The following is a 25626-nucleotide window of genomic DNA, read 5'->3' as shown; positions in this document are numbered from 1 at the left end:
CAGAGGTAATGATGTAACCAGACAAAAAAAATAGCTTCTGCAGTATGACAATGACCAAGTTTGGAAAACTACTGAAGAAGCGATTTGGGTAGCCAAGAGGCCTAACTGCAGACAGCAACTTGACATAATAGTGCTACCCCGATATGTATAGTGAAAGGACACACTGGCAGTCAAAATCTATAATGTGTGGATTTCTTCTCACTGATTAGGTATTTTCTGGGAAAAATAAAAATAAGGAAACAAGGCACGTCTCCAAAACAAGAATTTCCCTTCAGGAAGGCCAAACATTAGGTGATGTGGCTGGAGCAGTGAATGAGTAACAAAATCATAAACAATGAAACATTTGGAAATTAATCTGCCTGAAGGCATTATGAGACAACAACATCAATTAACTACAGAAACAAAGGGGGGAGGGGTCTCAAAATTCCAAGCATTTTCCATGGCTCCAGTAAAAACTGCTGAACGGAATTACGCCAAATTTGGCAGATTGGTATGCAGATTGAGCTGTTTATGATTTGGTGTAAATCAGTTGAATAATTTTTAAAGAAATTAAGGTTTAAAAATATTTTTATATGTGGATGGTTGGTTCCAAGAGAGGTTTGCAAGAGCCCCAATTTCAAAATCAAGCATCCTGACTGGCCCAGGGAGCTTTTTTCCTTTGCGCTAAATTGCTCATGCAGGAGTCTTGTGGAAGCAAGCGCTCTGATTGGCTGCCACCAACATCAGTAAAATGTTGCTGGCAGAGATTACAGGGCCAGGGGAGTTAATCCCCTGTTGTGAACTTAAAAAAAAAAGAAGTGATATATAGGGGCTGGGTAGGGACACCCTGAACTCCCTAGGCCCCCCATGGGAGGGGGCGGCACAGAAGGCCCTCATGGGAGGGGGCGGCTTTGAGGACCCCCATGGGGCCAAAATTGACGGGGAAAAAAGGCAATTTTCGTCATGATCCCAGGGTCCTGTTTTATTAATATAGGGAGGGGGCAAGCAGCCGCCTCCCCAAGCCATAGTCAGCCCAGGAACCCCATACCTATGACCCGATTCATTAAATATAGGGGAGGGGTGCATGACCCCCCCCCTCCTGAGCAATATTAGCCCACTGAGACCCCGCCCCTGCGGGCAGATCTACTAAATATGGGTCAGGGACGCAACCCCTCCCCCATCCGAATGCGGTCCCGGGAGATCTATGCCCTGTATCCAATGCTCCGCCCGCCCCTTTTGTTAGCCTTTAAAGGCCCTGGGGAGCCCACCCCCAGGGCCGTCACATTTTGAAAGAGGGGGGGGGGTGCATCCCCCCTGCCTCCTTCCTGAGCCTTCCCAGGCCCTGTGGCAAACCCACCCGGAGGCAACGAACACCTTTAGCTGTGCATGGCCAGAGGTTGGCCGCGGGCCTGGAGTGCTTGGCCACAGGATCTGGCTAGGCCTTGTGGCCAAACCACCCAAAGGTAGCCAACCCCCAGCCCAGAAGAGGATGAAAATCCCATGCCATGCACAGCCTTTGGCATGCATGGTATAGGGTTGGCCCACTTATTCAAAATTAGTACACTCCCAGCTCACAAAAAGAATTAGGGGATTGAGTAAAAAGGAGATAAGCCCTATACTTCCGCCTCACTCAGAGAGGTGGGAAGAGGAGTAAAATCACTAAGTATCTTCTAAGTGGTCCCTGGAATACCTTTAGCCCAATCTGACCTTTAGGAGTCAAGGTGAACCTGATGATGAAGCATGCTACTACTCAGGCCCGGACTGGCTACCGGGCGTTTTGGTGTGCTGCCAAGCTGGGGGCCGATCTCGTTTATGGAGACCTGGGTGTGCTTTAAAATATTTGTTTTGCTTTGTTTATTTAGAGGCACACGCAGGTCCCCATCAACTAAATCAGCCCCCCACCGCAGTGAAATCCGCCCCCAGCTTGGCAGCACACCAAAATGCCCGGTAGCCAGTCCGGCCCTGCCACTAATAGAGTGGGTGAGGGTTATAAATAAAAAAGAGGTTTCTCCTCTTCCAACCTCTGAGGGAGGCAGAAGTATAGGGCTAATCTCTTTTTCACTCGATCCCCTTCTTTTTCTAAGCTGGGAGGATACTAATTTTGAATAAGTCCATTTCAGAGGGAGTGTGTATCCTCTCGCCTTTCTTTTGAAAGGATCTCTTCACCCTCTAAGGGTTTCTAAGGTACCTTCCCAAGACCCTACGTTTTGAATAAGATTGGGCCATCCCTGGGGCCAGAACACATATAAGCATTAAGGGGACATGTATTGCAGCCCTCTCCCTAAGCCTTTACAGGCCCAAGGACACCATCCCTGGGGCCAAATACTATCAAAAAAGGGAAGGAGACTGTGCAGCCATCTCCCTAAGCATCATTAGGCGATGGGTACCTCATCCCCTGGGGATTGTAGTGTTTTTATCTAGGAACCTGAATCAATATTACCATTTTATGCCCTTACACAGCTATAATCAATGAATACCCCTATAATGGCATAAGAAACAGATCCATATTTCAGTAAATCGCCCATGCAGCCCAAGGCATGGCAAAAGCTATTTCTTTAGATTCCTAGAAAGCACAACGAGTTCTTTCGACACACCAAACCTCCAGCAACCTGGGAAATCCCCGCTTGCTTTGTTTTGATTTGTAATAGAACTTCTGCGAGTACTGTAAGAATGGCCAGTTCTTAGTGACATATTTATTGACGTCTTATGTCCAAACCTTACGTCAAACTCGGCACCTTTCAGGTATAAATATACCAACGTTGCCTTAAGCAAACACACGGTGGTGGTTTCGGAGCAGAGCAGAGCAGCTAATCTACTTGCCGAGAGCCCAGCAGACGCGGAGAGCCCACGGACGCTCCCCCTCCTCTTTGACGCACTGAGAAAGACGCTGTCTTTTCTCCTGCCGAGAGACTCCAGCTCCGGCGTTTCCAGCCTACCCTCGCGGGTGACTGGGATATCGAGTCCTGAGAGAGAGATACCAGCCCTCCTACATTCTATTCCCAAGGTACAGTGCTGACTAAACCCTTAGAGAGAATTCTTGAGTCAGATTCTTGTCAAAAACCTACTTAACTTAAACTGCTACTTACTTACTCCTTCCCACGTATTGGGCTTAGGTCAGGTACACCGGGGTAGGCGTATTTTAGAAGCACCAGTTGAGCACGTTAGCCTATGTATATATGTATATATATTTTATCCATTTTAAAGTGTCTAATGGCTAAGAAACCATATCAATGCTTTTACAGTATTATTTCATAATACTCCTTTTACTGTACGTACTATACTTTATATTAAGTATTGCAATTGTGGCAATTCATTTCTCTTGCATGAGAAGGAAGACTGCTCAATAAATAATACCTTTTATTGAAAACGCCTGTCTCTCTATTCTCTTCACTCTGGTGAAACTAAGTATGCACATCTGACTGAGTGAAATAGCTGTCTATTGTTTTCACACGACTCTAGAGATTGACTCTTATTCTGAGGGAGCAAAGTTGTCATGTTTATGCGGTTGTCGGAAGCTGAATCCCTTCTTGTCTGAGCCAGAGAAGCTGATCACTTCCTCTTCAGTCAAGAAAGTTTCCAGTGACCTCTGAGCTAGCTGGCGCAAACCTAAATTAAGTCTAACATAGTCAGTAGAGACCTAGATGACCTCAGTCCTACGTCTACACTGCTGTTTATGTTATTCCAATGCGCAGGGCCTATAGGGAAAATAGGAACTACACTACAGGATAAATTCAATAAAAAAAGGGGAGAGGGGCCAGAGGTCCCCATCCCCAAGCCTCATTAGGCCTGGAAACCCATCCCTGGGGCCGAATTAAAATTACAAAAAAGGGAGGCAGGCAGGGTGCCCCACCCCGAGGCTTCAAAGGCCCACAGATGCCATCCTCCAAGGACGTATTTTATTAAAAAGGGGAGTGCGTCCCATCCCCGGGTTGTTTGTGGCCAGGTGACCCCATCCCCGGGGGCCTTCTTTATTTATAGGTGGGTGCCCTGATGCTCACCTGGGGCAACCACCACGTTGGGTGACACCGGGGGAGCGCCAGGGCCCCTGCTGCTCTAGCCGGCTCGCTGCATGGTACGGGACCCGGCATTTCTCTCGCACGGAGGGAGTGGCTGCTTTTGTGCATATTCCCTCCGGGTGGGAGCACTTTGTGCAGGGAAGCCTAACACAAGTCTTTTTCCAGCCTGCAGAAGCATTTTTAAAGCTCCAGCTAGCTAAGAGCAGACTGGTATGTTTGCGCGCCTTTGGAAGGAGATTTTAAAATGCTTCCACTAGACATGTTTCCCAGCCAGCAGTAGTGTGGGCAGGGAACCTACTGTGTCACGGTGTCGGGGTCCTCTGGGCCTTTAAAGGCTCAGCGAGGTGGACCGTGTGGCTTCCTCTCACTTTTGATAACGGTCAGGCCTCCGGGGGATGGGATCTCGGACTTTATAAGGCTCAGGGAAGGGGGCACTATGTCCCTTTCCCTTGCTTTTTCACTTGGGCCCTGGGGAGGCCGTCCATGGGGCCTCTCAGAGGCTTGGGGAGGGCCCCCCACATAAAGAAAATAAAACATGCATCATCGTCCCAGGGTCCATGCCTACTCCTGGGGCTCCTAATAAAATAAGTGCGAAGCCCGGACTTCTTTTATTAACGTTTTTGGCCCCGGGCAGGTCTAAGGGGTCAGGGTAGTCATACACTGTCCCCTTAAGTCTTTAAAAAAAAGTTTTAGAACTCAAGACTGAGTCCCATGTCCTAAGATGACTGCCACCACTCCTCAGATCCCAGCAGGAGATCTGACGGCTCTGGAAATCCCAGACGGGAGTGATATATCAAATTTTCTTAACCTTCATTTTTCTAAAACTACTCAATGGATTTACACCAAAACATAGAAAGCATTCTTTCTGGGCTAAGATCTAGCTTTCTGCCAAATTTGGTGTAAATCTGTTCAGTGGTTTGGACTGTAGCTATGTCTAAATTTCCTATGGAATTCCAATACAATTTCTCAGCTCCTGCTTGACAGATCATCCCAAAACTTTCTATGAGCAAACTAGTCAAAAAGTAGCACATTTTTGTAATGTTTCATGGAATATTCGTCAAACGGCACTAAAGTTATTAGCAATACAAAAAAAGCATTTCTTATGGAAACACAATCCCAAGTATAACTACTCAGTGGTGACTGCCACTGGGTAATCTATATATGTATGTATTTATGTAACCCCATTCCAAGATAGCCACCATCTATCCTAATGAGTGTAAAGAACTCACATCACCAGAGTAGGTGGAGATGGGCAGCCTGGCATCTCCAGTTTTAATTTTTGAAAAAAGGATTTTCCAGTTCAACACAGCTCTTACTCTGTAGTTCTACTCCCTGAAGATGGATGGCAACTCTATCTGAGTTTTAGAATTTAAGGACATAACAGGCCTTTGGGCTGCTATTTCCCTCCTTTCATTTAGGTAGTGTGAACAAATTCAATAACCTAGTTTCCACTTGTAACTAATACAGGACTGTAAAGTTGTGCCGCTTGGGGTTGACACAAGAAACTGTTCCTTTCTTTTCACTAAATTCAAAAGCAGAGCCACACCTAATTTCTTCAGAACCCCCCCTCAATTTTAGTTCCTATATCCACTGTTTCTTTGGTGGCCCCCACACTGGATCCCCAGCCAAGAATGTGAACACTACGCTTTCGCCTTGCACTGGGGCAGTGCACAAATAGGGCAGCTGCAAGAAGAGTCTTTGTTTGATAGGAGACACCTGCATGCATGACAAAAACGTTCCAGCCATGTAGAGTACATTAATGTTACCAACATGTGCCAGAGCACTTCTCGTACGTTGCCTCCGCCGGCATTATCGCCGCTGTGCTCTTCCTTGCCTGACCCCCCTCCTCCCACTCCTTCATTATCTATTCTTTTGCTCAACACCAGGTCAGCGGTCAAACACCACCATGAGCTGTTTGTCCTGCTTGATTCCGAGAAGCCCGACTTACTGCTCCTGACCAAAACTTGGTTTTGTGATTCTTCCCTACCCGCACTTTTGGCTACCCTCCCCCCTTCCTACGTTGCTCTACGCGCCGACCGCCCTGCGGGTAGGATAGGTGGCGGTGTGGCTTTAATTGCTCGGTCCGAATTTAATTTTCAACTTCTTCCCTCCCCCCCCATTCCCCCAACTGAATTCCTTGTAGTTCGCTCCCTTTCCTTTTCACCTCCAATTACGTGCCTTTTGATGTATCGTCCACCCCAGCCTTCGTCTCTGTTTTTGCCAGCATTTCAAGACCTATTGGCCACTCTGGCGGTCAACTATGCCTCTGTCTTGGTGCTAGGCGATTTTAATTACTGGCCCTCGGACCCTTCTGAGTGCACCTCATCTAAACAATTCACTGAATCTCTCCTTTCCCTGAACTTTGTCCCTCACATATCCGTCCCCACACATTCTCACGGTCACATACTCGACCAGGTTTGGTCCCTCAACCTTTCTGTTTCCCCGGTGTCTGTATCCCCCTGCCCCTGGTCTGACCATGCCCTTATCTCTTTTTCCATCCTTCTCAACCCTGTTTCTAAGGTCCCACATGCCAAAAACACCTGGGCGCGGAATTGGAACTGAGTTGATCTTCCTTCCCTGACCTCCCTGCTTCAGAACTCCTCTCCGACCCACACTGGTCTATCATCCAATTCTCAAGCCATCGCTATCAATACCTGGCTGGCTGGAGGTTGCGACTCGGTTGCTCCACTACGTCGTATTTCTACCCGACGACCCAAGGACTCCAACAGGTGGTTCAACGACGACCTAAAAGAACAAAAACTGACCGTACGGCAAGCAGAGAGGCAGTGGAGAAGAAATTACTGCCCCTTATCAAAAACTCATTACTTAACATTACTAACTGAATATAAAAAAGCCATCCTAGCTGCCAAAACCATCTATTTCTCCACAAAAATTATGACAGCGGAAAATAAATCCAGGGAGATTTTCGGTATAGTCAACGACCTAGCCTATTCCGATAGAGCTTCACCCCAAATCCCTCCAACCCAGCCCCTGTGTGACCAATTAAACTCCTACTTTCTGGACAAGATTGCAACCATCAAGGCTAACACCCCCCCCCCTCCTCTACTTTTGTTGATCCTTCCCCTCCCACTGTTCAGTGCCATCTTACCTCAATTTCCCCCCTTACTGAGGAAGTATTCTTGGAGATACTTCCTAAGGTCAAATCGGGTTCTCCGGCAGACATCTGTCCGGCACGAATCCTACAACAGATCTACTCTACTTGTCCCCAGCCCCCCATTACTTTCCTTAATAGTTCCCTTACTCAGGGAGTGGTGATCCCCGCTCTTAAATCAGCCACAATAGTGCCCACTTTAAAGAAGCCCGGCGCTGACCCGTCCATCTCAGCTAACTACCGCCCCATTTCCCTGCTGCCCTATTTGGGCAAGGTGCTTGAGCGCCATGTCACCTCGATACTCAGCGCCCACGTAGAAGCAAATGGGGGCCTGGCATCTCGTCAGGCCGGCTTCCGCCACAGGCACTCTACCGAATCTGTCGTGGTGTCGGTCCTGGACACCCTCAGGGAGGGCATGGATTATAACAAACATCAGGCTCTGGTGCTCCTCGACCTCTCCGCCGCCTTTGACACGGTGGACCATACCATCCTACTTTCACGTGTCAAGGCGGCGGGAATTGAGGGCTCAGCCCTGGTCTGGCTATCCTCCTTCCTGAGGGACCGCACCCAGGTGGTTCGGCTTGGGGACTTCACGACTGCCCCACTTCAAGTCACCTGCGGTGTCCCCCAGGGTTCCTCTCTTTCTCCCTTACTGTTTAATCTTTACATCTTTCCTCTAATCTTTGCACTTCAGCAGCTGGAGGTCACCGTATATAATTATGCGGATGACCTCCAGCTCATCTTTAACCTCTCCTCTTCTCCCCTCTCTATCTCAAATTTCCAGTCCACTATGATTTTCATCAGGGACTGGATGAACCACAACCATCTCAAGCTGAACCCGGACAAAACCGAGTTGGTTCTCACAGGTGGTTCTTCCAGTCCCTGGAATTCTCTCTTCTGGCCCTCTTCTCTTGGTCCTTCCCCCACTCCTTCCTCCACAGTTAAAACCCTGGGTGTCAAAATGAACAACCAACTCACTTTACACTCACAAATCAGCTCTGTGGTTTCTTCCTGTTTCCTCACTCTCCGAACCATTCGCACTGTTTCCCGTTTCTTTTCCCCCCAGGCACTTAAACTGATCATGTCCGCGCTGGTGATTTCGCGGCTGGATTATGCCAATGCCCTGTACAACGGCATCCCTGCATACAGCCTGCGGAAGCTCCAGATGGTCCAGAACCAAGCGGCTCGGTTGGTGTATGGTCTCCCACGTTTTCATCACTCTACACCCCTCCTCAAGGAGCTCCATTGGCTTCCTATCAGGGAACGCTCCCTTTTTAAAACCGGCTGTATGGTTTTTCAGGCCCGCCAGGGCACTGCCCCGCCTTCATTTCCTCTCTGATCAACGAATATGTTCCGGTCAGAGAGCTTCGTTCTTCTTCTAAATCCCTCCTGCAAATCCCACGTTTCAAACGTAAAAAGTGGGGAGGAGCCAGTTTTTCAACTTTGGCTCCCACCTTTTGGAACTCCCTCCCCGACCACCTACGATTTGCTACACACTATTCCTCCTTCCGCAAAGATCTAAAAACGTTTTTGTTCAAACAGGCCTTTTCCTTGTAACTTGTCCCTCCTTTCTCTGCGCCAGGCTCTCTCCGCCCTCAGTTGCTGGACCTACCTCTATAGCGCCAAGAAACCGTAGGGTGAACGCTGTGCTTTACAAATGTTTTAAATTCAAATTCAAATTCAATGTGACAGTCCCACATGCATCCTACATACTCTTGCTACGTCTATGTGCTGTTCTTCAAAGTACTGAATGTGTGTGGTCGCATCTCACATTGCCAAGTGATGGGCACGCATGCCGGCTCAGAATCTTGAACTAGGTTCTTGTAGCATTCTTCACTCAGCGACTCTAGTGTCAATGGCTTCGCCTTAAATCTGCTTATCCTCTCGATGCTGGCTTCTTATGCAAACTGAGAGGGGATGGTGCCTTTTGCTCACACTAGATGCAGGACTGCAGCTGTTATTGCTATAAGACAATCATGAAAAGGCAAGAAATGCCCTTTCCTGCCACAAAATTGTTTCTTAAAGTATTGAGGATAATATATTAACCCCTTAAGTGCTGCCTCGGTGCATTGGCCGACGGCAGCACTACCTCCCCAGTGCTGCGCACGACCATTGGACGTCCATTCAGCACTAGTTCCAATGGACAGCGCAGCACTGGGGAGGAATGTTTAATAGCATATATGATGTTAACACAACAACACAGCTATGCACAAGCCAATCGACAACAAAATAAAACAACAACATGAATACAACAATACATTTAACACAATGCAAGGGCCTCACAAGGAACCAAAATAACAGATTGACACACCAAAGCACAGAGCATAACTACACTAGCACAATACAAAACACATCAAACAACAACCCACAACACGAGGCAAGAACACAACACACCCACAATAACAGTGCAACACAACAGAACAAAACAAAACATGGTAGACACAACATGAATCACTAAAACATAGCACAATTACACCAGACAAAAACACTATATATTTGAGCATGTCACAAAACATCATAACAAAATGCAATACAGAACACAATAACCTTAAGTCTGCACACTACAAAAACAGAAGAGCAAAACTGTACCAATACAGCCACACTACACAAAAGTAATGAAACCATGTGAGGCAACACAACGACAGAGTTGTTTTCTATATGTTAATTTGTGTTTTTGCGGTGTATCGTTATTTAATATTTTTACTGAATTGTGGTTGTGTTGTGTGTTGATAAAATGATATGCAATTGTGATCCTGTGTCTATTGTGTTGCTTTGTGTTTATGTATTATTGCATTGTTTTGAAGATTCAGCTGGGATTTATTGAGTATTTAAAAAAAGCAAACTATAGGCGGGCCTCTGTGCTGCGGACATATGTGTGTTTATGAAGGAAAGACTATGGCAATCTGTATGACTGCTTGCTATAGGAAGGTAATGTTATGGTGAATTGCGCTGTGGTGTGTTTTTGATGGACTACAAATCATTTTTTGCTTACATGTATAGCTGAATGTGACATGTTAAGAGGGGTAAGATCTACCAAAAACTGGTGTAATGTGAGAATCCCTTGGCACAATGGTGGCCGCCAATAGCATAATTAAAGTCCATAACATAATGGTGGTTGCTGTCTGAACACTGTGGACGTCCATCAAATGATGGAACTGGTTTCTGGCGTAATGACCCTGCAGCCCAGTCGGCGGGATCCTCGATGCAGTTGCAGGCGCTCACATTGCAGCTTCACTGCATGTCGGAACCGGCGCATCACTTGAGCTGTGTGACGCATCCTTGAGGCAGATCCTCGCAATGCTCAGCAAACCAGAATTTAAGCTACTTGGTTCAGCGGTTAATATACGGCTGATCCCTCTGCTGGGGCAGCTCTATTGGTACAGAGATTGCCCTCTGCTGGACGGCTAGTCTTTAGCGCCTTGATGCCCTCGAGTGATTGTTGTGCTCTATAAATTTCATATCAAATCAAAAATAAAATTAACTGGGTCCCTGAAGCCGGCTTGAGCTCCATCGCGGTTGGCCTAAACTTTGTGACTTAGTCTTGGTTGGGTACGACCAGACACCTACAGTAGGCACTTTGTGCTTTTTGGTGCCATTTTCACTAAAATCATTAAAATTGAATATCTTTGATGCTGCTGAGTGGAGTTTTGTCATTTTTGTCTTGTTTTTTGTATTAATAAGTACTTTATTGTTCTAATTTGGTCTGGGATCCTTTTTGAGTGGTGTTGTCACTTTATTACGGTTTGAAGTGTTGCACAAATACTTTACACATTGCTTCCAAGTTAAGCCTTACTGCTCTGTGCCAAGCTACCACATGGTTGAGCACAGGTTAATTTAGGGTTGGCGTATGCCTTACCATAACATGGATTGTGGTTGCTGATTGACTAAGGCTCACATCCCAGTAAACCAACAATCACATTTATCATACCCTGCCATTATTGTGGCAAACCCATTATTCTCCTCTGGTGGATTAACACATTCTCAATCTTAAATTGTAGATCTTTTTAGATTATGTCATCCTCCAGTAGATTTATAAATCAATTCAGTATGCTCGTGCTTGATTTCTCACAAATTTGTGCAGTTTTTTAGTGACTATGTACAAGATCAAGAACCACTTTGTTTTTCCTAAAAACAAGATTGTTAAAAAAAAGAATAATTTCAGTTCATCTCACTAAAACTAATTTCTGGAGGCTTCAATTTTTCAATACAGTTCTGCTGCACGTACAGTGTCCTTTATAAATTAATATAGAGTTCCTCACTCTGGTTTAAACCATGGGGGGGGGTCAAAGATCGCATATTTAAAATATGCTGTGATTCCTTCTGACGTAATATCTTTTCTCTGCCATTTCCTCTGATGTGTTTTTTAACCATGTCAATTCCAAAAAACTGCAAAAGTTTTCAATTTCCATCATGGTCCGTTTCCATATGTTTAGTAACTGCATTTCCACGATCTTTATGTATAGTTGCTCTGACATACTCAAGGATACGCTTTTTTAGTTCACACTTTGTGCTCCCTATGTATCTTAGAGGGCATGGACACTCAATTACGTTTACAACGTACTGACTTTTGCACGTGACTAACTCCTTCATTTTCCACATTCTTCCATCCGCTCTTTTTATTTCCTGGGTGTTTTTAGCAATTTGACAGACTTTACAGTTATAACACTTCTTGAAACCTTTACTGTGCAACCATGGTTTATTTTTCTCCTTTTGGAAATGACTTTGATTTAAACGATCTTTCAAATTTCTTGCTCGTTTGTATGTAATCTTTGGAACATTTCCCATCAGTTTTCCTACTGTGTTGTCGAGCTGTAAGATCTTCCAGTTCCTTTTCAACACATCCCTGATTTGTTTTGATTCCTTGGAGAAAGTTGTTATGAGTCTTATTGTTTCCAATTCCAAGGATGTTTGGTCATTTGTTGATTCTGGCTTCAGTAGATCTAATCTCTTCATTTTGTTAGCTCTTTCCCAGCCTGTTTCAATTATTTTCCTCGCATATCCTCACATTTCAAATATTTCTGCTGTTTGCATACTGTTTTTCATTCACTCATCCGGTTCTGAACAAATTTGTCTCAATCTCAGGAACTCTCCATAAGGAATATTTTGGAAAAGACTTTGTTGATGAAAACTTCCAGCATGCAGAGTGGCATTGGTGGCAGTGGATTTTCTGTGCAATGTTGTATGAATTTCATTCTTTGTAATGTCAATTTCTGTGTCCAGAAATGATACTCTTGTTTTGCTCAAATCATACGTGAACTGGAATTTTGCCGGTGTATCATTAAGTATCATAAAATACTCTTTGAATTCTTCTTCCGACCCATCCCAAATTATGATTAAGTTGTCAATGAAACGTAACCATAGAACTATTTTGTTCAAGAATTTGTCATTTTCTGATTGCCATGCCCAATTTTGTTCCCACCACCCCATTGTGAGGCAGGCGAAACTTGGGCTAAAGGAAAAACCCATTGCAGTACCTTTTTATTGCAAAAAAACATCTTCGCCAAAAAGGAACACATTCTGTTTTAGGCATATTCCAATCATTTCCTCTAACATAATGTTGTGTTCAGTGAAATGAATACTGCGTTCTTTCAAAAAGAAATTACATGCTGCAATCCCAATTTCATGGTCTATATTGGTGAATAAGGACACCACTTCCATCGTTATTAATTTATATGATGGTTGCCACGGAATGCCATTCAAGTGTCTAAGCATGTCACTTGTGTCCTTTATGTACGATCTTAATTTAGAGATAAAAGGTAAAAGAAAAAAATCTATATAATTGGCCATTGGTTCAAGCAGAGATCCGATTGCCGATACTATCGGACGCCCTGGTGGTCTAGTGCGATTTTTGTGGCTCTTAGGCAGGAAATACATCGTTGCCATTGTTGGATGTTGGACCGTCAGGTATTTCCATTCATCATGATCTATTAATTCTTGATCTCTCCATTGTTTCAATTATTCATCAACTGTGACCAGGTTTATTATGAGAAATTGCCAACATATCCTACTGTCCAAATCATAGTTGATGAAAAATTGAAACAATGGAGAGATCAAGCAAATAACTAGTGAACAAGTTACTTACCTTCGGTAACGCCTTATCTGGTAGAGACAGGATCTAGCTGCAGATTCCTTAGTGTTGAATTATGACCTAGAGGCCAGACTAGATCTGGAAAACTTTCTACAGCAATACCTCAGTGCATCGGTAGAGGGAGTCGAGCAACTCCGTAATGACGTCGTCCACCAGTAGTGACAACAGTGTTCATGTAAGCCCTCCCCTGTCATCAGTTTCTTTCATGTCCAATTTCTGCGCTCAAACGTGGAGCCACTTACAGAAACTGCCCGAAACAGTGTGCCCAAAAAGAATCTTTTTTTAGAAAAAATGTTTTTTTAGCTAACTAAAAATCACAAGTATATTCAGAAGGGATCTTGGAAAGGAGAGTAAAAACCAATTATCAGAGATGGGAGGAGGGGAGGTTGGTAAGTATCAGCGGCTAAATCCTGTCTCTACCAGACAAGGCATTCCCGAAGGTAAGTAACTTATTCATCTGATAGAGACATCTAGCCGCAGATTCCTTACCTTTGAATAGATACTCAGGCAATACGATCCCCGGAGCTAATCTTTATACACACACATACATACATATATACATATATATATACACACACATACATGTATATACATACACATATATACATATATATACACACACATATATATACATGTATATACATACACATATATACATATATATACACACACATATATATACACATATATATACGTACATATAAATACATACATATATACATACACAATAACATATATACACATACATACACACATATACACACATCTGGATGAATATGCGTATAATGTAGCCATATGTATGTTTGTCATAGAAAAGCACCCTTGTGGACGGTGGGTAGTGCTACAATAATGTTACATGCAATACTAGTCAAAAGATCAAAGATTCGAACATGTAACATGTTATACATTTAAAAGACATAGATAGCAACCAATACATAAAGCAATCAAACCTCTCTAGAAAGAGGCTTACCTTAAGAGAATAGGTTTCTTAACACTGCCTGTCCCACTGATGCGTCAGCACGCTGTGATGACTCCAGGCAGTAAAGCTTGGCAAACGTGTGAATCGCCTGCCACGTAGCAGCTCTGCAGATTTTTTTTCAAGTGTCAGTCCAGCAAATAGAGCAGTTGATTCTGAAACTGCTCTAGTGGAGTGCACTCTCACATTCCTTGATAATGGCTTGCCAGCCTTGTCATGACAAAATTGAATTGCACTCACTATCCACCTGGCTATGGTAGCTTTAGAGACTGCAGTGCCTTGACAGGTTTGACCATAAGCCATAAATAACTGATTCGATTTCCTTATGTCTTTAGTTCTTTGCAAATAAAATGTAAGACCTCCCTTGAGGTCTAAAGTGTGTAGTGCTCTTTCAGCAGGCGTGGAAGGGTTAGGGAGGAACGTCATCAGAATGACTGGCTCATTCAAATGGAATTGAATAGGGACCTTAGGAATGAACTTGAGGTTCATTCTTAGAATGACCATATGATCAGTGAAGGCGCAAAAATGGATGGGAGATAGTGAAGGCCTGTATCTCACTAACCCTTCTTGTCGAAGTAAGTGCTAGAAGAAGGGCGACTTTCCAGGTCAAGTACTTCAATTCTGCCTTGTGAATGGGTTCGAATGGCTGTTTTAGCAACTGAGACAACACCACATTAAGCTGCTATTCCGGAGGTGGAGCTTTGATGGGCGGGAAAGCTCTAAATAGTCCCTTCATGAATTGCTTTACCACTCTTGATGACCATAAAGGTGGAGTATGTGGCGATCGTCTGTATCGTGAAACAGCAGCCAAATGAATTCGAACTGACGAGTGTGAAAGGCCGGATCTTGCTAGGGAAAGCAAGTAAGGCAGGATGTTTCCTGGAGCAGAGAGAAATGGATCTATCTCCGTACGCTTGCACCATACACAGAAGCGTTTCCACTTAAGCTTGTAAGTCTTATTGGTGCTTTCAGCTCTAGATTTGCCAATAATGTCTTTGAAGTCTTGGTCAAAAGCTCAACTCTCTAAATTCCAAGAATTCAGGAGCCACGCATGCAGCTGCAGAGAAGCTGGCTCCGGGTGACGCACTTAGCCCTTGTTCTGTGTCAACAGCGTTGGCATCAGAACCAGACGGATGGGCTGCGATTCTGAGAGAAGGAGGAGTTTTGTGTACCAGTGTTGTCTGGGCCACCAGGGGGCTATCAGCAGGATGCGGCAACACTCCCCTTTCATCTTCGTGAAGATCCTGGGTATTAGAAGAATGGTGGGAAAAGCGTATGCATAGATCCCTGATCATCGCATCAAAAGGGCATTCCCCCGAGAATTTGGGAGAGGTAATCTGCTTGCATAGAATCGGCATTTGGAGTTGAGTTGGGTCGCAAATAGATCCAGCGCCGCTTCCCCCAGATTGCAAATATCTCATCCAGCTGTGCTTGTTCCAGCTTCCATTCATGACAGCTGTCGCTCGTCCTGCTTAAGCTATCCGCTAAGGTATTCTGGAGACCCGGGACATGTTCTGCTGTTAGGGAGATGTGGTGAGCATCAGCCAGTTCCACAACTGCTGCACGTCCTGTGACAGAGTGAGAGATGTTGTGCCTCCTTGCTTGTTGATATAAAACATGCTTGTGGTGTTGTCCGTCTGGATCAACACCGTCTGGATCAGGCCCTTGTATTTGAGGAATGAAAGCCCGAAGAGATAGGAAAATGGCTTTCAGCTCCAGTCTGTTTATGTGCATCTGCAGTTGAGCCAAGGACCACTTCCCTTGTACTTGAAGGTTCTGCAAGTGTCCCCCCAGCCTTTCATAGACGCATCTGTTGTTGCTACATAGTCTAGGATGACTGGAAGAAAAGACTGGCCTTGGGACAGATGTGAAGTCTGGGTCCACCATCTTAGGGCCTCCTTCATCCGAGAAGTGACGATTACATCGTCGAAGGAGCCTGAAGTTTGAATTCATTGACGTTGCAGTTCCTCTTAAAGAGGTCTCATGTGCAAACGAGTTAGCAGCACAAGATCTATTGTGGTAGAGATCATTCCCAGTAGAGATTTGAACACTCTCACAGAAACGCACTTTTTTCTGCACAGCTTGAGTGCTAGTGCCCGTAATCTCTGTTGTATTTCTTCGGAAAGGAAAGCTTTGTTCTGGATGGTGTCCAGCTTGGCCCCCAGAAATATTATCTGGTTTGAGAAAATTGAGGATTTCTGATAATTGACTGAGAGACCCAGTTTGTGGAAAAGAGATAGGCAATCATTTGTTGCATTCCCCACTAGGAGAGAAGATGGCGCCTTTAGGAGCCAGTCGTCGAGGTAAGGGAATACCTGATGACCTTTGCTTCGCAAGGCTGCGGCCACTGGAGTGCGTAATTTTGTGAACGTCCGTGGTGCCGATTTGAGGCCAAATATAAGAACTCTGAATTGATAGTGGGTTCCAGCCACTGTGAACCTTAGGACTTTTCTGTGTTTTGGGTGAATAGGGAGATGGAAGTATGCATCCTCGAGATCCAATGAAGTCATGAAATCGCCCTTGTTGAGGCGTTGTAGGATGTCAGAAACAGTACCATTCTGAAAGGTTGGCTCTTTAGGATAGGCCTCCACTCTCCCGACTTTTTGCGAATGAGAAAGAAGTGGGAGTAAAAGCCTTTCCTCCTTTGGGAAAAGGGGACCTTTTCTGTAGCCCCTTTCCAAAGCATTGCACGTGCTTTTTGGAGTAAGGGAAGGTGATGGGGTTGTGATCCCCTGGGAGGGGTATTGAACGGTTTTTGGATGAAATCCAATGTGTGGCCATAAGAGATGAGATCCAAGACCCACTTCTCTGAAGTGTTGTCGCGCCACTGGTCGATGTATTCTGAGGTTGTCGCACCAATCTCGGGGGAAAGAGAAGCAGCTGGCACCCTGTTGTAATCACTGCTTGCAGCCGGTGTCACGGCCTTGGGATACTGGCTTTCGTTTGGAGCCCTGTCTGGAGAAACCAGCTGTATTTGCCTGTCGGTAAGATTGCTGCTGATAACCTTGACTGTATTGCAGCTGATAGGTTTGAAAGGATTGGGAACATTGGTAATTCCCTCTATAATTGGAAAAGCCCTGCCTCGGGCTCCCCGAAAGGGCGCTTTGCGGTAGTGTAGGGTTGCAAGCGCCTTAGCAGTGTCCGTATCTTTTTTGATGGAGGTAAGTGCCTCATCAATTTGTCTGCTGAACAGACTGTCATCATAGGCCATATCCAAAATTTTGGTCGAACCTCAGGGTAGAAATTTGTTGCCTTCAACCACCCTTGACGCCGTAAAACGGCAGCGCCAGCCAATTGCCTGAAACCAGTTGTGGCAATGTCCATAGCAATCTCAATGATTTCTGACGCTGCTCTTTCTCCTTCCGTGAGTATTTTAAGAAACTCCTCTTTGCTATCTTCAGGGATGACCTCTTTTAGTGAACCAATGTCAGATCACATTTGTCTATCATAACGGGCTAAAATGGCTAAAGCATTAGCCGCCCGAACTGAGACTGCCACCATTGATGAGAACTTCTTCCCAATTGAATCAAGGCGTCTATCTTCTTTGTCTGGTGGAGAAATTATAGGCGGAGCTGGCGTTTTGATCATGTCTGAGCTGCCTGAGAGATCACCGAGTCCGGTTTAGGGTGACATATAAGACACGCAGGAGAGCCCTCTGGTGCTCTAAATTTTTTATCCAACCTTGGAAGCACAGGAACCATAGAAGCTGGTATCGTCATGACTTTGATTCCTTCTTGCCAAATATGAGCAATCAGGGGTAGTGATCTGACAGTTTTTCTTGCCTGGTCCTTAAAATCATAAAGGTAACAGTCTAACTGATGCACCACTGTAGGAAGATGAAATTTACTAGCGGCCCTATCCATAATGTTGTGAAATCCTCCGATATCCTCCGGATGTGAGTCTGAGGGATGATGAGGCAGAGAGGTCGGGGTTGGTGCTATGTAGTCATCCCACTCATCCGCTGGTGGAGGAGGGTCTGAAATTTCCCATTCTTCCTGCTCCTCCTCTGATGTAGTAGCATCTTCTCTGGGAAGAAGAGGAGTAATGGGACATGGTGCCATAGCAGGAGTGGTTGGAGGTGGAGGCAGCGGTGCTTGTGGAGCCAGCTGCGGAGGTGGAGGAGGCAGAACAATATCCTCCTGAGGAGGAAATCTTCTTTTATAGTCTGCCAACATATTCTGGAGGTCTAGAATTAACCCTGGAGGAAATTGCGAAGGCTGCTGAAAGTAATGTTGGTACTGAACAGGGGTCCTGGTAATGGAGGTAATATTGCTACTCATCTTCATAATCATCATCCTCCTCCTCCTGATAGTCAACATTAAGTTCAGAAGGACTACGTGCGGCTCGAAACTGGCCTTCGTCGTCATCGGAATCCTCAACACTTGGAGGTAGCGGAGACATTTTTGATGTCCTGAATTGAGGTTGCGCAGATTGCTGAAATGGAGTTTATGGATCTGTTAGTCTCGTCGACGACTGAGACATTTTCGTCGGGACGGGTCGTCAATGGTAAAGTAATGCTAGTCGACGGTATGGACACAGTTGGTGGGATTGCCGTCAGTGGGACATCCCCAGTCATCGATGGTGGCGTTCTCGTCGGCAATGGTATCTTCGTCAACTATGGTATCTTCGTCAACTATGGTATCTTCGTCAACTATGGTATCTTCGTCAACTATGGTATCTTCGTCGACGACAGCTTCACTGACAGGCTCGTCGACGATGAAGACTTTGCCTTTATCGTCAACGTCTACACCGTTGGCAATAAAGGCAAAGTTGACAGTAAGGGAACTTTAATACTTGCTGTTGACGTGGTTAACGCTGTCGACGATTTCGACGACGAGAGGGTCACAGTAGTAATCGTCGAAGTAGAAACAGGCGTCGACTGTGAACTTGACGGCGAAGAAGACTTTTGGCCAGTTTTACCTTTGGAAAGGCCAGAAGACCCTGGTTTATCCGCTAGCGCTCCTAGAGTCTGAGGGGAACCAATCTCTGAGAAGACCTTAGGCTGTTTCTACTTTTTTGGAGATTCCTTGGCCATATGAGAGACTTAAGAATGTTTCCTTCTCTCTCTGCAGGCTGACCCTCAGGCGACCTGGGCCTTTTGGTCAACATAGAGGACGTGTTGCTATCCACATCAGAGGCAGCAGACTGCTTCTTTTTTAGCCAGATTAGAAGTCTTCGTTCTCTATCCCTCAGGGTTTTGGTAGAGAAGGTGCAGCAAATCTTGCATTGTTTTGTCTCCTGGCTGGGATAGAGACAATAGAGACAGTCCTTGTGTGCATCGTCCACCTGAACTCTCTTCTTCCCACAGGATTTACAGGCTCCAAGTAATCCTATTTTATCAGACATTCTTTTAAAAGAAATCTGAAAGAGATGTATCTGAGAAAGTGAAGAAAACTGAGCAGAACTCAGGGAGACTCCGTTACACAACGAAGTGCAGTGAAAATCTGAGGGACTCAGGCTCTCTGGGGAAGGTTCTAGAGGGTGCTGGTTGCTGATTGGCTGAGTTTTCACTTTAGTCCTTTTTGTAAAAGGAGACTAATAGGCTATACAATATATGGATGCTACCTTAATAGCCTATAGAAAGGTATTAATTTTTACTTACTACTTTGTTATTTATGTACCGTGGGACTCCCACTACTACGACAGGGAAGGATTCAGGCATGCTAATCTATGAAAGATACCCCAAAACTGGATAACCTTCCTACTAAAATACACAATATGACGTCCCTAATAAGGGGTACCAAAGTGCCTGAAACATATGGAGGAATGCCTGCAGGGTATACAGACGAAGTATCCTGGAGGACAGGGAAAAATGAAAACAGTGCATCCGTACAAGGCAAGCAAAATACACAAAACAGAACCTGGATAGAAAAACAAAAGAACACCTTGCATCAACAAGCATTGAAAGCCAATAGGGCCATAAAACAATATGCACCCTCAAATAATGGGGACCATAAACTGCCACTGGCAGTTTAAGAAGCAATAAAAAGAAAATACATGTAGGACGCAGGAGAACCTCACACCGGGTGCCACCTATAGATGCCACCTATAGATGAAGTGCCAACAGGGACCGACCTAGAGAGGCTCACATAGGAAAGAAAACAAGGAGACCATTCCCCGTAGAAGCCCAGTACAGGGGAAAAAGGAAGAGTGAACAATATAGGAAGGACTACAGGTTTCACTCCACCCAGACTACCCTGGAAATGGTGTAAAGCGGAGTCAGTGAGAGCATTAAAGAGATGTTAACCATCAAAAGGCATGCCCATCAAGGTAGATTGAACACCCTTCGAAAAACCAGAGGTGCATAGCCAGGCACGCTGGCGAAGTGACACATCAAAAGTCATAGGTTGCCCGACAATCTTTGGTATCCATGCCACATCAAATCAGCAATTTAGCCGACTGACGCACATCCCGGACTAACTGAGTAAGAGTGTCCCGGGTCTCATCCAGGATGGAAGGGAGAAGGCGCAAACTGAGTTCCACAACACATGAGAAAAATGGCCCAGAACACAAGCAGTATTAAGGGACCATAAAGCAGAAATGGTGGCAGAAAATATATATCTACCAAGAGTATCTAGACTCTTAGACCCCCTCTGGAGGGATGGCCGGAAGGGCGCTGATTTCCAGGGAGGCTGTAGCAGCCTGAACTACAAAGCTGAGCAGAGTAGGCTGCCGTAAGAGGCAAACCTTTTCTCCAGGGGCAGGACGGTGCCTATGAGCTATAGACCGGTCTACTGACGCCCCATGAAACGGGTTTAGCCTAAAAGCCAAACAAAATATTGAATAGGGCTTCACTGAAGCGTACAAGCTCGACCCCCATCTGGCCTTGACGAAGCAACCCAATTAAGGGATCAACGGCCACCTGCACAGAAGAGAGCTGCAACTCCAAAACTACAGCAAGCCTCCTCAGATGCTCAGCAAAAGCAGAGCTAGCCTCAGTAGCATGGCCAGGAGGAGTAAACAAGCCAGAGGAAGGGGAAGAGTCAAGGCCACTAGCCTCACTAGAGCGCAGACACCCAATGAAACTCCAGAGAAGGCTGAGCAGTGGCACTCATGTCCTCAATGACTTCACCAAGACACTGGTCTCTCAAGGGGAAAACAGCAGGGGTTCCCCTGCTGAGAAAGGTAAAATGAAAAGAATAGTACTGCCAACATCGATGAGGTGCCATCTAGGTGTTGGGGAGGAGAGAGACAGTAGCTGCGATTGGCGCAGACGGCTCTAACACTGGCTTCCCTGGTGGGAACCCCAAAGGCCTGTGTACAGGAGCTGATTCGGATCTGACCACGAATCCAGAGGGCCTCATTAACACCGAGGGAAGGCCCGCAAATGTGGGGTCAGTTAAGGCTCCTCCGGCATCCTTGGGGCAGAGACGTGCACCAGAGGGAGGCAGAAAACCAAAAATAGCATAAAGGGAGAGATAATATTCCCTCATACAATCCAGAATCGCCTCAGCACCGGTGAATACTGGAAAGCTCGGGCAAAAACTCACTCTGACTCCGCAACCAGTGTGTCAGACAGGGCGCATAAGCGGGAAAGTCAGGGAAGACCGTGACTTAGACCGCCTATGGCATGACGTACCAGTTGACATCAAAGACGAACAGCACTAACGGGAAGGACTTTTAAAATTGGTCCTCGAGCAGACCTAGGAACAAGAAGAAGACCGCGTCAGACCAGGGGCCTTCAAACGCTGCGCTGCCATATATGGTGCTTCCGCAACGCCGATGACTGAAGCTGAAGACAGGAGCCGAACTCTTAGAAATTACGATGCACGCCGAGACACCACATGCAAACAGTATGAGGGTCTGGGGCCGACACTGTCATCCTGAGGACATCCAGAAAAAGGCACACTGTGTTGTCGACAAAGGTCAAGATACACAATAAAATAGCCGTAAAGGAAGAACCTGACGTCAGAGCATCAGGTGAGAGCTTATATGGACTTGGTCTATGTCACATTCGATAGACGACATTGTTACAAAGTTGTTTGACGCCCCCTACCGAAGGGCAGAGGTACTGCTGTAGAAATCTTTCTGTCTGAGGATAATTCAAAGGTAAGGAATCTGCGACTAAATGTCTCTATCAGATAAAGTATCCCAGTACCATGTATATATCAATGTATAGACTAGATGGGTTACTGGTTTAATGGGTTGAAGCTATGCAGGGCAATTGATTGGTCAAAGAACAAGAAGTATGCACAAGGCTGAGAAGCCTCAGACTATCTGCCCCACAACACAGGAGTGAGCATGAAACATTGGGATCATCACCTGGATGCCCTTGACTTGTGTCCTGAATGGCCCCTAGGAAGGCAATTCTCTGCCTTAGTTGTATGTGGGATTTCCACTAGTTTGTGGCGAAATCCAAGGATGATATCATGTGTCAGTTGTCTGTAGGTGGTCAGTGACTGAATACGGTGAACTTGTTTTCAAGAGCCAATTGTCGAGGTAGAGGAATGTATGTATCCCCAACCTGCAAAAGATTAACCAAAACCACCACCATCAACTTTGTAAATACCCGGCAGGCCAAGGTGAGGCCAAAGGACAGAACATGAAAACTAAAAGTGTTCCATTACTACCACGAACCAAAGAAAGTGTTTGTGGGGCTGCAGCAAGGCCACATTAAAGTACACTTCCTGCAATTCCAAGAACACAATCTAGATCCCCGGATCTAGGGCAGAGAGGCTTAGAGGCAGAGTCAACATCTTCACTTGTTCTTCTGAAGAAATGTGTTCAAGAACTGAAGTTTTAATATCGCACTAGACTTTCAGTCACACCAGCAAGGGTGCCACCTATATGTGGCTTCGTGCTGTCGCTTCTGGAGGTGGTGCGAGGCTGCTGCAGAGTCTGAATACACCACAAACCTGCCCCCGAGCAAATGCTGAAAAGGTTCTAAAAGCTATCTAACATCTGGGGGAATTCAAAAGGTGAGGAAGCTAGGATTAGAAGTATCCATCAGAAACACAATTACTTCAGCATAAGACAACAGGAAATCTATCACATTGACTACTTTCCGCCACCAGCAGTGCATTTTATCGCATGTTGCGAATGAGAATACAATTTATATTTCTACCCTAGTTAAAATGTGATATATCAACTTAACACCAAAAACCTACTTCCATGCTCTACACTTGAAGAGCATGGAGTAGCTTTACTTGCATCTAGAGTTTCCTAGGGGGAATCGATGTTCTGCATGCCTATTTCCAGCAAAAAAGCTGTAGTTATCAAAAGTCAGGGTGATAGTGTTCCCTACAAAAGGAAAATGCGTTGCATCAGCCCCTCTCATCCTGGACTTGGCTCGTTATCAGTTTTCAGCATAAAGCATGATGTAATCTCTGCAATTTGGCAATCAAGATCTTCTCTGACATTATCTTGCACAATATTCAGGGCTGAAGGACCTCTCCTGAAAAGTGGTCAAGTGGCAGTCATTTTATACGCTATCTTATCTGAGATGGTGATTTCTGACATAACTTCAGGAATGTTTGGCATGACATTTGTGCAGCAAGATGCAAGTATTAGATGCATTCTTATAAACAAAGAAAGTAAAAACATGGCAATTCAGACTAAACTGTTTATGTTACACGTCTGACCTTGAAAATGAGATATCAAGACACTTTTCCCAGAATGCTGTCGCACCAGGTGTTCCTATTGATTTAATTCTCTGAATGGCTTGACACTTTCACAGGTTCTTGGAAAAAGAAGGACACACGACATCTGAGTCACAGGCAGACATGTCAGTAATTCTGCAAAAAGTTATAGAGAATGGCGTATCGGCCTGCTCAAGATGGAGCACGGCGTTCTGGACTTTACGTAACAACTCACAGGAAGGAAATTCCCTATGTAAAAATTATCAGAGAGAGCATGAATAGGAAGGAGTCAACTGCAGGGAACACAGATCACCCATCTCCTGTGGAAATAACATCTGCTGAAATAAGATTTTTCTACCAGCAACAAATCTACCAAAATGCCCCATGCACTAAATAACGTGAACAATATATTTATTCTCAACAGCCTTTGTGAAAACAGGACCCTCTCACTTTGCAGAATTCCTGGTTGCACATTTAACTTTTGCCATCAACTATCAGTATCCCTAGATAGAATTAGAACTGCTGGAAATGTGAGGTGTGGCCCTTTCCAGCCACTGCTTTGTAACCTCGGTCTCAACTCAATTCAGGCATTGAATTGAATCTCAGAATGGGTCTCTAATATGAACTCATCCTAACGCTGCTCAGACTCTCCACCAAGAGCCACAAATGTGACAATATCTAATCAATATCTCCCACCCTTTCCCAGGAATGCTTTCTCAGGAGGAGTGCCGCCACAATGAATTCCTCTAGTAACCTTGGACTTCTAATTCCACTCCTCAGGATTGATAGAATGCCAACCAGTGTTTTACCAAGGTATGATCAACGATCAACAAATATCGTGATCAATAATAATCATTTGGCTACAGTGCTGCGACCAGGCCAATGCTTTTTAAAAAAAAATATGTGATTAAGTAAGACAATCTTTGGCCCTCTGTCTACTTCTTTAACACAGGAAACATGATGTTTGCATGTTTGTTTTCTTTGAATTTTTTTACAATGGTTGTGCACAGTTACTGGTTAACTTGTTAAACCTTTTTAAACAATATAGTGGTTTTTGCTTTAATAAAAGAAAGAAAAAAAGTAATAGGCGGCTTCTAGATTAATGTTTGATATCAGTTTGATAATGGAGATAATTTTTTTTAAAAGAGGCGTGAAAACAATTAATGACTGAACATTAATATTATGTAATGCATTTTATTTTTTTATGGTGGGACTGGAAATGCAATACTTTACATTTTTTCTTACCTGAAATTTCTGAATTTTGTTGATCTGAGCAAAAACCAGGTTGTTGTCCTGTAGCGCTTTTGCGATAATATCCAGGACATCTTGCCACTGGAAAATATAAAAGATTGAGATTTCCACAATTATTGTTAAGGAAAATTGCATTCCAAATGATTATTCCACATTCGAGCATATACAATCACCACTTGCGGATTTTTATGCAGTAATTCACGAGATGTGATGCCGATTAATGTACACAGATAAAAGAAATTCAGGTTCGCGGGAAAGCAAACATGGATGTAAACATGAAGATATTAGTTGAACAAAGACATTCCAAGCAAAGGCTATTTCTCGCAGGCATTGTATTTCCAAAAACCAATGAAGGTCTTTCTAAGAAGTACAATATTTTACTAAGTTCAAAGAAGCCATTGCATATACCAACATTGAAACCCTCCAAACAAAGTTTTTTACATGTATGCTATAGATTACTTTAAAAGAGTTTCTGCCATAGGAGCATTAACGCATCTTCGTAAAACACCACATTTTTTGTTCAAAGCTGTTAATTCTTCATAGTGTTAGTAGAAACAAATACTGTAACTCCTCAGCTTATCAGAACTGGAATACTAAATGAATCAATAACATTAAAATATTCGATT

The 25626-nt window shown here is 44.8% G+C and overlaps 1 protein-coding gene across 1 annotated transcript in view; it reads right to left on the bottom strand.

Moving 5' to 3' along the window:
• SHPRH (SNF2 histone linker PHD RING helicase) overlaps nucleotides 1-25626 on the bottom strand; it is a 759436-nt gene that overhangs the window by 35972 nt on the left and 697838 nt on the right. Inside the window, exon 27 of the mRNA XM_086927277.1 lies at nucleotides 24995-25081. Coding sequence (XP_086783403.1) covers nucleotides 24995-25081 — 87 coding nt within the window. The remainder of the gene's footprint in view (nucleotides 1-24994; nucleotides 25082-25626) is intronic.

The sequence above is a fragment of the Lissotriton vulgaris genome, chromosome 6, assembly GCF_964263255.1.
Source record: "Lissotriton vulgaris chromosome 6, aLisVul1.2, whole genome shotgun sequence".
Classification (NCBI taxonomy): domain Eukaryota; kingdom Metazoa; phylum Chordata; class Amphibia; order Caudata; family Salamandridae; genus Lissotriton; species Lissotriton vulgaris.
The sequence above is the reverse complement of the archived record's forward strand: the minus strand, read 5'-3'. Positions and strand labels throughout refer to the sequence as shown.